Genomic DNA, 14,924 nt, shown 5'->3' on the forward strand with positions numbered 1-14,924 from the left:
AGCTGATTTAATGGAGTGAGAAAGCGAATAGCTTCCCTGTCTTCACCAGCAATTTGCATGCTGAGAAGGTTCAGCTGTCAGAAAGCAAGCAAAGCCTTTCCGCAGAACACCTCCGAGCGACATGTGTGAACACACGGGCCACACGTGGCTCGGCTTCCCTGCCTCAGAAGCCTCCGATTCTTCCTGAAAGGGAGGGGAACCAAATCAGACACCAAAAATGCATACAGAATTCTTTTATTTAACTTAAACCATGTAGTACTTTAACTACTAGTAAAAAGCAGAGTAAGAGAAACTAAAGTTGCCTTAGCTTCAGCCATTCAAAATAGACAAAGTTTTTTTTCATAAAGAATCCAGAGTATATCGCAGTAACAGGAATAAATTCTTACAACAGAATATACAAAAACATTTTGAAATTTTTTTCATCTACTGATTTTTTTTTATAAACAGAAGAATTTTTTTTTTTTTAGGAATAATTTGTACACAGAAAGTCATTTATGTAACAAATTGGCCATGTTATTACCTTTTTTCTTTTTTTTTTTTTACTTTTTTAAAAAACTTTTTTTTTAAACAAGGAAACTCAGAAAATGCATTATTTGCGATGCATCCATTCCATTGCGCCTTCTGGTTTAATTCTCTTTTTTTGTCCCAGAGGTAGACATACTCTGGCAAACCTCTCACCTCAACCTCACTGGCTTAGAAAGCAGACAGGTGTTTTTGCCAAGCATCTGTTCCACCTGTGGCTGTATATATGCAACGCCAAACATCTCAATGAACAGTTGAACAAAAAAACCCCTAATTGTTCCTGGACCTTTCTCCCATGTAGTGCAAAACATCCAGATGTTTCTACTGATGGAGATTTTGTGGAGAAGTGTAGACATGGCCAATAATCCATTGGGGGCTAGAGGAAATGGAGCCCGACTGAAACACATTTGTATGTGTGTGTGTGTGTCGTTTTTACTTAAACAGACTTGGTTTGGACTGGAAAAATGTGTCTTCAGTGTTCTGCCTTAAATAAAATAAATAGGGTTTTTTTTTTTTTTTGTTATAACAAAGCACAAATCACTATATGAGGCATGTAAGCAAATGGCCTGTGTGCACCAGAATTATCATCGTTCGCATGATAAGTCTGTATGCTGTGATCACTGTGAAACCATCAGCTGTGCCATCCAGGCTTTCCCTCCCCAGGCATTGCAGGACAATGGTGACAAGCAGCCGTACCCGCCAGATATGCACTGGGCCATGGCTGCTGCTGGGCTGCAACACCTCTGCTGTGTCCCTGGCCAATGAGGTTCTTTCAGTCTGTTAAAGTAGCTACACTCCAAAGGGAAATGACCAGTAAAAGATGATCCCCTTCCCAACCAGAGGGTTCTGGAAAACCCAAGATACTGAAGATACAGAACTACTTCTTAAATCATCATCTTTCCTTTGTTATAAGCTAGGGCACAAAGCATGGAGGAAAAGAGGGTGAACCATGGCCTGGGTCAGGGAGAATCTTTTTTTTTTTTCCTTTTTTTTTTTTTTTTTTGGCATATTGTAAAGCTAGCTAGGAAACAGGTGTCCTAAAAAAATGATCACAAACACACATTTGCACACACAGAGGAAAAAAGTGTCTTTAAATTATTTTCGGCAATTATAAACTACAAACATTTTATAAAATTATTCTATGTTCTTACAAAAATGCAATGAAACATTTAATTAGTTCTTGTAAACCAGATCTTCGTCAACTGACTACCCGTAATCTACTGGACTTGAGAGCCCTATTGAGAACGCTAATGAGTGACTAATTAGAACAATGTTTACCAGAAAGATGTGGACACACACAAACGTGGACATACAGATGAGTGATCATTATGTTCTTGCATAAACAAAATAAAACAAACCCTAAAGTCATGCCCCAGAACTGACAACTGACGGGTGTGGTGCAGTTCCGTTCTTGACCGATTTCACTGAACTCTGCGACAACAGTGTCCAAAGGAGGATGTTCGGTTTCTTTGCCGAAACCCAATGCCCACGGGTGACTGTTGAGCCTTGATGTGGTCTGATACCTTCAGAAACCATCAGGTTCAAAACATGGCCCATCCTTCTTCCCAGCCCCATACCCTTCTGCTCGCCAGTCTTTGCTTGGCATCACATCACATCCCCATTACAGTGGTTTCTTACTGCCCCATCATCCCACCGTCAAGGATTGTCCAGTCTGCTTTTTCTCTAAGTGATCAACGAGTCATCTAAGCTGGAGGCCCGAGATGAAACCCTCTGGCCTGTCCAAGGTCTGTATCTTCAGCATCTCTGGCAACAGAGGTTCAATCTAGACAACATCCTCTCTTGAAATTCTCATTTGTACCACCGACTAGTCAGAGGGGAGTAAAAAAGGTTGACTTTCATCACAGGTGCTTAGAGGCTGGATCTGGTCCATATCGCCCAATGCTGCTTAGCCCAGGAAATTAAAAAACAAAAAAACAAAAACAAAACCAGCTGACAAACACAAAAGTAACAGTAACAAAAGAACAAACCCCAAACCTTAAATGTATTAGTGGGACCTGCGGGGATGGGTCAGGGCATACTGTGGAGCATTACTGCCAACCGGAGGGTGCCTATGTTTTGGAAGGGAGTTGCTTTTGACGCAGGCCACCCGAGGGGGACCCAGCAGTGACAGCTGCGGGTCTTGGACCAAGCACCCTAGGCTCCTCACCCATCTGAGCTCGTGTGACCTTGCCACGACAGCAGCGTGCATCACGCCCCGCCACCTGCCCGCAGAGGTGAGCTGCTGACAAGAGGCTTTGGTGGAACAAACTGGCCTAGAGTTCGGCTTCAGACTTGGCTCGTACATATGTTATCCCAACCGGAGCTCATCACCTCCTGCCAAGCATTTTGCTGTCGGGTAGTTCCACAATAAGCACTTTTTAATTAATTAATTAATTAATTTTTCAGGTTTTACCAAGCCACGTTTCCTCCCATCGAAATGTTGTCCCAGGTCCTAAGGAACAGGCTGGAAGGAGAGGCCAGCGTTGGCCACGAACACGGTCTTCCGTCTTCCACGGAGGAAGCGCGTTCCAATTGTGTGTCAAACGTCATGACATCCCATAGAGGAGAGCTGGGTGGTCTGGGTCTCGCACAGCTGAAGTTCGACAGTATCTCCAGAATTCACCAGCTCCTGCTGCCTCGGGGAAGGGCCGTGTGTGCTAATGTTTTAATGCTCACATCAATCCAATGATGTGCCTCAGTGGTTCACGTCACTTCAAGCAGTGTGAGCTGCTGTCAGAAGGAGGTTGCATGGAAAAATGCCACAACTCAGCTTGATTAGATTATTTGGAGCATACAAAAGAGAAAAATCAAGAAGAGGTGGGAAAATCAGCATAAAATTAGGCGAGAACTGTGGATAGATGATGCCTTGGGATAGTCAAGGTGGGTGGTTTGGTCCAGTAAAATGACTGCACCATCACACAAGCAAAATTTTCTTTTATTTAAGTGTTTCTGAAGCATTTGTTATGATGGGCACTACACTATTCGTGTTTTCTTTCTACTTAAAGAAAAACTACCTACGTAAAACCAAAACAAAAGGACACCAACAACTCGGACAGTTGAAACAAAACCCTTATAACCAGCTGAATGATCTGTAGAAATCCAGTTGTGGAAACCGGTAGGTATGTGCAAAAGAGGAGCGGCCACTATTCCAAGGGGTCACCTACAGTGTGGAAGAAGAAAACCCTGATCCAACAGTATTTCTCAGTGACCTCACGATGCCAGGGGCCTTGGGAAAAGAGGGTAGTGTTCTCGCAGGGGAAAGGGCACTCCCGAGCCCAGCCGCAGCGCTAGAACTGAAAGGAACCATCCCTGCTTCGGGAAAACCCCCACCACCTTTCCCAGGTCGAGTCACCAGTGCCTGTGAGAGCAGCTGCTGGAATCGGGACACGCGCCCTTCACCCGTGTGAGCAGCAGGAGGACGAAGGCACAGCCCTGGCGGGAGGCATGCCACCCCAGAAGGAGGCTGGGCGCTGACCACTGGCCCTTTCCAGCCCGAAGGTTTGGTCTCTGTTTTCCCCTGGGGGAAGAGGAGATGAGGGCGAAGCTGCGGAACAGTCTGGGGTGGGGCGGGGGGGCTCCCGTCCTCTGTACATCCTGAATGGGACCGGCTGGCAGGTCAGGAACCTCTACCTTCCCGCACAGGAGGCCCGGCAGACCGAGCTCTCGAAAGGGCTGTTGTGGCTGCACCACTGAACTTGACCCAGCGCCGTGAGAGCACGTCCCCACCTCAGGCAGGCCTACCCACAGCGGCCGGAGCAGCGACCCAAATCCAAACATGGCACCTTTCTGGGTGGGACTCTAACCCAGAGACTGCCGGCCTGCCCTCCCCACCCCCCCACTCCCCGGGTGCTGCCTGCCCTTCACACCTAGAAAACGAGCGCTCTCCCAGTGACAGAATCTGTCTGTTGTCGGAGCTGCGCGAAGTCCCTTTCAAAGCCTGAGAGCCAGGGGCAGCCAAGCGGCCTCCCCGTGGCTCGGTCTGCTCGCCTCCCAGCAGCGTGCGGGCGCCCTGGGCCGGGAGGAAGGAAACCCTAACACCTCACAACCTCTTAGGAAACCAAGTTGGGAGAAGAAGAACGAAGGCAACACCAAACGAGACATCGCAGGAAAAGGCAAGCGGTCTGACATCTGACACGGGAGGAGAGGCGTGTTAGTGTTGCTTCGACCCCAGGATACGGCCTGGCCTCCCCCTGCCTCGCCTGGTGCGTGTGGCCTGTGGTGTGGATAGAGGTTACTGGTATCAACGGCATATTGTCAGGTGCTGAGAAATGTGAGATGTATTGTTTTGTATATATACACATAAAAAAATAAGAGTGAGGTAGATAAATGTTTGAAAACCAAAACCAAGGAAAAAAAAAAACCAACAAAAAAAAAAAAAAAAAAAAAAAAAAAAAAACCAAAACCCAAAAACTGTCCTGTCTTATACACACACACACACACACACACACAAACCCTTTCCTCAGTATTTAAATTCATAATGGGGCTTCTCTACAGTGATTGAAACTGGTATCACAAAATAAATTAAAAGAAAACTCCTACATATAATACCTTCTTAATTAACTTTCTTTTTTCTCATTTTTTTTTTAAGGGAAAAAACTATGGGACAAAGGCTAGAGAAAATTGTAGGACTGAAGCTACTGACAAGCAGGAAAGCACTACACACTTGCTTTCTCGTGTTTAATCTCCAGTCACAACTAGCAATCATCATATTCGAGCTTTGTGTCTACTCATAATTTAAACATTTCCATCCCAGAAGCAACTCGTGTGCTGTCATCACTCTGGTGAGAAGTGCTAAAAACTAAACAAAACAAGACCCCCGGGCCCCGAGGACTTGGATTCCTGGCCAAGGAAAAGCATGCCAGTGCCAGGGCTCCGGTCCCCTGGGAGCAAGCATGGGGCTCCCCAGCCACCACGGCGGTGCTTGCCTCGACTGGGCCCTCCAGCCGCCAGACCTGGAAGAGGGCTCGCCGCCAACCTGAGGAGGCTGCTCCTGTGGCCCCTTCCCCGCCGGTGCCAAGGAGGGGCCTAGGGATTTTCGGGTTCTAGAGACAGGTAGGTCAGTCTGGAGGGTGGCGGCGGGAGCCGCAGAGGGCCCAGTGGACCACGCCCGCTGCACCCTGGTACTCAGCAGCTGTTTCTCGTGGGATGGAAGGATTAAATATCCATTAAAAAAAAAATAGTAACCCAAATGCCTAGTGTCTGCAGTTAAAACTGCTGTTGTACCCAAGAATTAAAAAAATAGATATATGTGTGTCACAACCAAAACAAAGGTGCGGGAAAGAGAAGGGGAGACTTTCCAACAAGGGCGACTAGAAACACTGAACAAGGATGTGTGAAGTATTTAACCTTTTTTTTTTCTGACCTGAGTTTGTATCGTGTCTTGCACTGTAACAGACCCCAGTGCCGTGTGGGAGCAGGCCGAGGAGTGGGGTGCCGCCCGCTGCCCGCCTGCGTCCCTCGCCAGCCTCGTGCCCACAGAGCCTCCGGGTTAGAACATAACTAATGGGTGCGGGGAGCGGGGAGGGGAGGGTGTATTTATAAAAAGGCATCAAACAGTTCATGGCAAATTATGTTATAGAAGTATCAGTTACTGGGAAGAGAGGAAGAAAGTCACGCACGCTAGTACAAAGCATAAGAAGTTTCTTGGAGTGAGCAGAAAGGGAAGAAGGGTAGACCTGAAGGTTTTCATAGATTAAATCCACAAAGATAAAGGACAAAAAAAATAGCAGCTTTTTTTTTTTCTGTACAGACGTATAGATGAATATCTGAACCGTAAAAAAGTTATAAAAGTGACATTAAAGACGATGTGTATGCAAATGTTTCATGGTCTAACATAGAACTGTAAGACCCATGAAGAAGTCCTAGTAACAGAGAAAATATCAACAAAGCTTAGAATGCTTGAATCCATTTACTGCTTTCTTCTTACTGTTGTGGTGGTGTTTGAATTCCTTTCCTTGCAAACCTGCATGAACAGTTGGGCTGAGTCCCTGGAAACCCCTTCCCATCTGCGTCCTGGGGGGCCGGGAACCGGTGGGGTGGGGGGCGGCCGAGGTGGGGGGACAGGAGACTGGCACGTGGACGACCTTTCCTCAAAGCCTGTCTGCCAGGCTCTCGACAGGGCCTATTTTCTCCAGAATTCCTGGGGGCTAGCAGGTGGGGGGAGGGTGGGGAAGAGGGGTTTCAGCCTCTCCCAGTCTCCACTGAGAGAAAAATCCCATTCTGTCCACTTCCCCCAAATAATAACCTAGTCAAAAAGCAACTGGACCTGTGTGAACGCAGGACTGGAAAAGAACACCAGGAGCGATCGGATGGAGTGTGTCCTCAACGTGGCTCCTAAATGGTGTGACTAGCTACCGTGCTCGCCCCATGCCTCTGGAAACAAGGAAACAGGTGCTGGGATCGGGAGGGAGGAAGTCGAGGGTTTTGGCAGAATCTGGCAGCATTAAAATGGTAACAACCTCGAATGCATGATGGCCCTTTGTCAATTTCATATGTCCCTAAAAAGGTGAAAGATACAGTTAAAAAAATTCCGTCTCAACGTGTTTTTTGTTTTTGTTTTTTTTATAAAGACCTACGGTGACAGGCAGGTGTGTACGGGGGGGGGGGCAATGTGGGGCCACAGGGAGGGACGGCCAGTTCCTCAATCTGATCGAAAGGGCGTCCCAGCTGGGCTTGCGGCAAAGGTTTTTCCATTATGAAGCAGAGAGAAAGAGAAAGGGGAGAGAGAGGGAGAGAGAGGGAGGGCGGGAGACAGGTCTGAGAGAAGTGAGGAGTGCCAGGGAAAGCGTGAGGAGGCTCGATTCTCGAGTGTTCTGTTGCTATTAAGTGTTGTCGTTAAGGTTCTTAAAGGCCCATGTCAGTTAAGGGTTTGGGTAGGGAAATAAAAAGCTGCTTGCATATTGAAAAAAGGAACATCCCAAACGTGTTTACTGCAGAGAAGCCGTCTCCCGTGGGCAGCACTGGCAGTTCTGAAGATCCACTGAGGTACAAGAGGCTGTGAATAGATTGTTCGAACTCTCTCCCCCCACCCGCCGCCCGGCGTGCACACACGTTACTGTCTGCACGGGATCCGGGATCCCAGGATCAGCAGGTCGAAGACTGGGGCAGAGGCAAGGCCCTCTCGTTCTTGCGTCCCCCGTTCATGTGCGCGTAAGGCTGTCTCTCGTCGAAGCTGGCTCGGAGCACCAGCACGCCAGGGCCTGGGCCGTTCTCGGCCTTGTGTCCTGCGTGTCTGTCGGGCAGCGGCAGGGAGGAAGAGGAGGCGGAGGGGTCCAGGGGGACGCTCTCCATGTTCTCGGGCTCCAGGTCCAGCTCCTCCGGCTCGGGCGGCTTGTTCTCCTCGCTGTAGTAGAAGGACACCTCCCGGAAGCCGGGCTCCATCTCGTCCTTGACGCTGCTGATGATCTCCAGGAAGGAGGGCCTCATCTTGGGGTTGTACTGCCAGCACATGCGCATCAGCTCGAACCTGAGGTGAGGACACACGGCACATGGGCCCCGCCGCCTCCCCGGGCCACTCGCCGTGGTCCCCCGGCCACACGCAGAGACCCCGGGGGCGCTGCCGCCTCTCTGAGCCTCTCCCTTTCTCTCTCGATGGCCCGAGGAGCCTTCAGCTTCCCCTGTCCCATGTCCTACCATGGCTTTCGCTTCACCCAGGACCCAGGACCCTTCTCTGGGCAAAACCTAAGCGCTCGTTCCCCGAGGAAGACAGATCTAGGTGTTACGGTGACAGTGCTAAGACATAAAAAGAGCAGTGCCTGGGTGGCACAGTGGGTGAAGGGTCTGAGACTCGGTTTCAGCTCAGGTCATGATCTCAGGGCCATGGGCTTGAGCCCCGAGTCGGCCTCTACTGTTCGCAGGGAGTCTGCTTCAGATTCTCTCTCCCTCTGGCCCTCCCTTACTCTCTCTCTCTAAAATAAATAAATATTTAAGAAAGAAATAAAAATTTAAAAACCTATACAGAATTCTGTTTAAAGCATCTCTTATAGCCACGGATGGAACATTATTTCCGGAATCAGGGCGCAGGAAACCTCTGGTGTCTCGGTAACAAGGGTTAGAAGCGATCGCAACTATCCCGACAGTGAGCTCTCTCTTAATCCCACCTCTGCTATTTCTAGGTTTCCTTCGAGGTCTGGGGACAGCCAGCAGGGGGCCTGCAGAACAGGCAGTGGGGCAGTGCGGCGACAAGATGGAAGGAGCTTGTGTTCCAAGTTGCCCCGGGGTCCTGTCCAGCGCCGCCCAGGCTGCCTGGTGCGCACCCCACCACGCAGAGCCTGCCCTCGGATCCAGGCTGCACTGAACTAAGTGACAGTTCCAGCAAAGACCTGCATCCAGAGCCCAACAAGGCAGGAGGTGCCGGTGGAGGAGGCAGCAGACACGGCGTGAAGCCCGTGTGGGGACTCACCAGCCGGACCATGATGGCATTTGGGTTGCAAACCTCTGCAAAACCCTCAGCGCCACGTGACCACTGGGAGTCTTCCTGGCAATGGGACGGGGTCCCCAGAGAGCCATAGCCTGTGCCCGGAAGGAGACAGGAGGAATGGGGTGGTGGAGCCAGCCGACCTAGGGGACGCCTGGGCTTTGACAGTTCAGGATGGCCGGGGGAGGGGGGGATGCTTCTGATTAACCCACAACCCAGACAGACCCAGCTGAGTAGACCTTGGGAGTGGAAAGGAAGGTGACGGAGCAAAGAACCAGGCCGGACCCAGAGATGGAGGAGGCCATGGTTCCGAGAAGGGCTTGGCCTGTGGCCCTTTCTTGCGTGAGCCGGAAGCTAAAGAACCTTCCCTTCCCACTGGTGTTCTTGCCAGAAAAGTTCTCTGTAAAACTTCTAGCTAAAGAGATGCTTTTCAATAAAGATGGCTCCATGGAACTCCCCATATTTGGGAAGCACAGAGCCTCCCAGATTGGCTTCTGGCCTTCCTTCGGGCTGACCATTTGATGGACAGAGCACTTAATTGTGTCTGGCCCCAGGGAAGAAGCCAGGGGAGAAGCCCGTGGGACCCAAAACCCAGTCTGCAAAGAGAACGCTCCTTAGCTGATGGCCCCAGCTACCTTGGAAGAACTGGGGAAAAGGTGTCAAGTCGTTTGGAGGGAAAAGGATGTGACTTTGAGGGAGGGTGGACATAGGAGAGGGGCTTTCCGCCCATGTTGCTACCTGTTTTTGTAAACCATGTTTTATTGGACCAGCCACACCTATTTGTTTACATGTGTCTGTGGCTGCTTTCAAGGGACAACTTCTAGTTGAGTAGTTGGAAGAGAGACTGGCCTAGAAGCCCAAAATATTCACCGTGTGGCCCTATACAGAAAACGTCTGCCACCCGTCCTCCAGCAGAAAAATATCTGGACAAAATGTGAAACCTGACCTGATTGCCCCCTCCCCACACTGCCCCTGACCCCTTGGCCACACCACTCACCGCTTGGCAGGACTGACCCCCCAGTTCACGCGCTCAGTGACACACACGTGGTGGTAGGCAGGGTTGGACACACGTGAGCTGCCTTCCTCCTCCCGAGCCTGGGAAGTAGGCGCCTTAGAATATGTGCCCATTTCATAGCTGAAGAAGTGGAGGCACCAAGAGATTCCATGATCTGTGCGAGCAGTGAGGGTGAACAGGGTGGGGTGCTCCCCTGGAGAGGAGGGCTGGGCTTTGAGCAACACCTACCTCAGGAAAAGGGGCATTTTCTCAGCCTCAACAAAAGCAACCCTGGTCTTCCGAGGAGACCGGGTGCCTTTCCTCTGGTCACAGGTGCTCTGGGGGATTTGCACTGATAAACAGGGAGCTCCTGCCTTGGGTCCCCTGGCAAGCACGCCCACCTTCCCTGACCAGAGGAAAAGGACCCCCCTCCCCTGGCCCCCCAAATAAGTCAGGCCATAAATACACAGGACCCCTCTCTGTGGCTCGGCTGCAATTTCCTCTCTGGCTGACTGACTTGTCCCTGAATAGAAGCGCGGCGGGCCAGGAACACGTGATGAGCACTGGCTCAGGGCTGCTGGGGTGGGGGCTGGGGTGTGTGTGTGAGGAGGTGCCACTGGCAGGGGAGTGATTGGAGTGACATCAGCACAAACAAGCCATGTGATGCCTCTCTTAACCCATCCCGGAGTCACAGCCCTTCCAGGGCTGCCCATAAAAGGAAGTCTTTTTCACTCTGTAGGATCCCAGACCTTGTTTACACGATCTCCACAAGAAAACTTTCCAGTAGGCTCTAGAAGGATTTATGGGCTGATAAACCTCTTCTTTAAAAAAGCACATGTTTTACAACTAGTTGGCTCTGGTGAGGCCGAGCCGTCCTCTCCCGGACGCCCTCTTCTGGGGGCCGGGGAGGGGTATGTGCGGACCCTTTACCTGGGGCAGGAGGAGATCAAACGGGGCTGCTGGCTGCCCTGCCTGGGGGGAAGGGTGAAGCCGTGTAAGGGAGCCCAGGGTGGCCCCGGGGGGTGGCATGAAGGAACAGCGACGACTGGCTCGCTCCCTCCCATCCCGCACACTGAGGGCCCCGGGGTCCACCCTACTCTCGGCCCTGCAGTGCACACATGTGGCTTGTGAGCACAAGCCAAGCAGTGGGATGCAGCGCAGCCTCTGTCCACTCGGCCACTGTCGCAACAAAGACCAGATTCCAGAAAGGCCCGGAAGGGCTAGGTGAGCCCCTCCTCCACCTCCTCCTGGCAGCCTGGAACAGCCAGGATTGTCTCATGAGCCTCTTCTCAGCTGGGGCCAGCAGTGGGACAGCAGGACCGCTGGACACCCCCCCCCCCACTCTGTCTTCGGGCCGAGATCAAATGCAGGGCCCAGGTACCCCGAGACAGCCCACGGTCAGAAGGCTGCGCAGGCGAGGACGACCGTTCCTGACTGTCCGGATTCTACTCCGGCGCCCGAGTCCCACCAAACCAGCATGGATCACCGGCACCAAGGGAGCCTTAACCGGCAGAGCCTACTGAATCGGTTTCAGGTGGGCTCAAAAGTTCAAATTCTGGTCCACATGCAGTAAACCGCCCCTGACAACTGTCCGGACGTGTGACACTGCAGAAGTGTTACTGAAGACCAAACGGCTTCTTGGCCCAGGGCTTACGACTCCAAGCGTCCCCTCTGCTCGAGCTCTACCCTGCGGCATGAGAACCCGGTCCCACCGCCCCGCTTCCGAGAGCTAGGACCCAGCCTTGCCACCATCTCTGGGGTGTCAGCAGTCCGCATGTAGCCAGGGGGACACAAGGACATTCGTGGTGTAAGTACAAAGCCATGAGATGGGCTGTGTCATCGATTTAAAATGAGAACCACCGGCGAACCACGAACCAAAGCTGATCTCGTGCCCCTGGTTAAATTAATTCAAACGGAGTCTCAGCATTAAGACTCCCAAGCCTGGATGGGACTCTATGTGGCTTGGACCACTCCGCCTTTCCTCGAAGCCACGGTGCACCTGGCCACTGGGGGACAGGTGTACCGGCCACTGCAGAGCAGTCCACCTCACCTGCCTGCGCAGACACTGAGCTGAGGGCCCCCGGCAGCCTCTGCTCCTCCCTCCCAACCCCCGTTATCACACTGGGGCTCGTTCAGACGCCTGGAGCCACACCATCAAAGGGTCCCTCTCCCACATGGAGGCCCAGCAGGGCTTTGGGGCAATTCCCAAGAGCTCACCAGACACTCCCTATACAAGCAACTCGCCTCCTTTCATTTTGTTATTTTCTTAGAAGGGAGAACAATCCGCCAAGGGGGGGCGGTTCTGGATGGCAAAGCCGGAAATGCCTCATGAATTAAACATCTAATATCCACCGGTAACCTCTCCGAGTGAGTTTCCTGGTCAGTCCGTGCTGGGAACAGGAAGTGCGCTGCCTTTCCCGCGGCAGGTGGGCTGCTTCCCACGCCTATTAAATTAGTATCAAAACTCCGGTCACCGGGAGGTAGCTTAACTCTAGGAGTCCTACAAGTTTCTCGGAGGCCAACATTTATCCCAAAGAGGAAGCTCGAAAACAATACCTCTCCTCCCACCACCCCAAACCGCGTGAACGCAATGCACACGTGCTTTCTTGGACTGTCTCTGAGCTTGCTACCACGCCACGGGCTCCAGCCACCACCTCTGTCCTGCACCAGACACCTGGATGCGAATTCAGTGCGCATCACTCCTCGTGCTCCATGACTTAGATTTCCGCTCTGAAGGAAGACCTTTCTTATAATGCACTGACAAGAATACAGCAGCCACACCGTTCGGAGAGAACAGCCCCCAGTGACCGCCCCTCCCCCCGCCGAGCAGGCCCCCTATAATCTCCAGCCACATCACGGAGGGCTGCCCCCACAATGTTAGGCGCGAAAGGCGACCATGGTTTCTGCTCTGCTCTGGAATCATTTGCTTTAGGGCAGGGGAGGCAAGCTACAGGTGCTTGTGGCCTACTGGCTGGTTTTGTAAGGCCTAGGAGCTAAGAATGGTTTTTTATACTTTTATGTGGTTTTAAAAAAAATCAAAATAAGAATATTTTGTGACGCGAGGAGTACGGGAAATTCAAACTTCAGTATCTCCAAACCAAACTGTCCGGGAGCACAGCCGTGCCCAGTCGTGTGGCACATGTGACGGCTTTGGCTCTGTGACAGAGGTGAGTGGCTGTCACTGCGACCGTGTGGGCCCCTGGAGCTGGAAAATATTTCCTCTCTATCCTTCCAGAGGAAGCGTTTGCTGAGCCTGCTCAGGGAGAAGTCAGCTGCCTGGCACCTGGCCCCATGGGGTGCCATCTTGCAAGTGGGTCCCAGCCCTGGTCAAGCCCACTGCGGACAGCGGCCTTGGGCGGGACACTCAGGCTGCAGCTGGCCAGCTTCCGCCTTCAGACACTCTGTGGGATGGCAAATGCTAATCATTGTTTTCAACTCTTAAGTTTGGGATAATGTCCTGCAGTGGAAAACTGGTACGGGTACAGGTCGGGAGAGGGAGCGTTTCCACGCTAGGCAAGAAAATGCACTAAGTGACTTTTTTTTTTAAACTAAGTGACCTTTGAGTCTCTTCTAACTTTGGGTCCTGAAGTCTAAGAGGCTAATTGGGAAGGTTCTTGAGGGAACCTTTGCCTCCCACTCTGTCTCCGCCACCCTTTCCCCACCCCCCACCATTCACACTGCCCACTGAGAAGAGGAGCCTCCCGTCACTGGTGGGCCTCCTCTGTGCCCCAGGTCGAGGACCATGCGAAGTTCCCATGCTGGGCCCAGGCTCGGATGACCAGTGGGTTCCCCTGTCCCACCACACACACACGAGCAATGCAAGGATGCTGCTTTCCCTATGGCAGTGGTAGGTCCTCTCTCATACTTCCATGCAAACTGTCCACGGGCTAGAATGGGCTTCAGCTGAACAAACATTCACAAGCAGCAGCTACAGGGCACAGGGCCCAGCTAATGTGCTCCCCAGCACAGGGATGCCACACTGAGTCACCCCCAGTCCCCAGGCCCTGCAGCTGGGCAGTCAGGGCCATGGGAACAAGGCTTCCCACACCTCCATGGAGCTAGGGAGTCAGTTTTGGTAGCAACCCAGTCCTTCAGAAAAAAACACAAAAGCTTGGTTTGTTGATGGACAATGGTTTCTGCTTCCCAAGCTGTGGCAGCTGGACCCTAAGATGCTCCCCGAGATTCCTGCCCCTGTAACCCCTCACCTGAGTGCGGGTTGGACCGCGGATGACGACGGGATTTCCCTCGGCTATTTTAGTTTTCTCATCAGCTGATGAGTTAACCACAAGGGAGATTATCTGGGGTAGATGTGGCTTAATCAGGTAAAACAAAAGGTAAAGGCATTGGAGAGAGGGTTTCCTGGGTCTGAAGAAGTAAGCTGCTCAGGTGGGAGAAGACAGTCTCCGGGAGGGTGACAGTCCCGCAGCCACAGGACTGAATCCTGCGGACAACCTGAGGGGCGTGGAGAGGGAGGCCCAGAGTCTGGGACGATGGTGGCCCCAGATTTCAGTCGGCTGAGACCTGAGCAGAGGGGCCAACCCACCTGCGTCTGGATTCCTGCCCCAAGGAAACTGCTGAGAGACTCAAATGAGTGAGATTTTCAGGCTGTTGAGGCCAGTTTCCCCGGTTACCTGACAGGTATCTGCCTCATGTTTGCAAACCATCCTGCCGCTCGAAGGCAGCCTGAGACGGTGCTCACGTGAGGCAGATCTAGGGGGTCTTCCACATAGACACAGGCGCAGCCCCACAGTCCCTCTGGGATCTTTCCTCACGTGAAGCCAAACAGGTCCTGAAAAGCACTTCTGGAAAATCCCTGAATTGGTCCCCAGGTCTCCAAGGTACTAGTGGTGGTAGCCTACCTTCCACCCATTGGGATCCAGAAGAATCTCTGGGCCCCACCTTCACGTGCGTGTTAAAACCAAGTGCACCATTCTCTACCTGTCCCTGTCCTGCACCCGACAACCCCGCCCCAGGCCACCTTCACAGCCTCCT

The 14,924-nt window shown here is 52.1% G+C and overlaps 1 protein-coding gene across 1 annotated transcript in view; it reads right to left on the bottom strand.

Annotated features, from left to right (window-relative positions):
* Nucleotides 1-218: 218 nt before the first annotated feature.
* Nucleotides 219-14,924, bottom strand: part of IGF1R (insulin like growth factor 1 receptor) — a 298,344-nt gene continuing 283,638 nt past the window's right edge. The window contains exon 21 of the mRNA XM_004759809.2: nucleotides 219-7,987. Coding sequence (XP_004759866.1) covers nucleotides 7,606-7,987 — 382 coding nt within the window. The 3' untranslated portion in view covers nucleotides 219-7,605. The remainder of the gene's footprint in view (nucleotides 7,988-14,924) is intronic.

Source organism: Mustela putorius, unplaced genomic scaffold (assembly GCF_011764305.1).
Source record: "Mustela putorius furo isolate JIRA1106 unplaced genomic scaffold, ASM1176430v1.1 tig00003972_pilon_pilon_pilon, whole genome shotgun sequence".
NCBI lineage: Eukaryota > Metazoa > Chordata > Mammalia > Carnivora > Mustelidae > Mustela > Mustela putorius.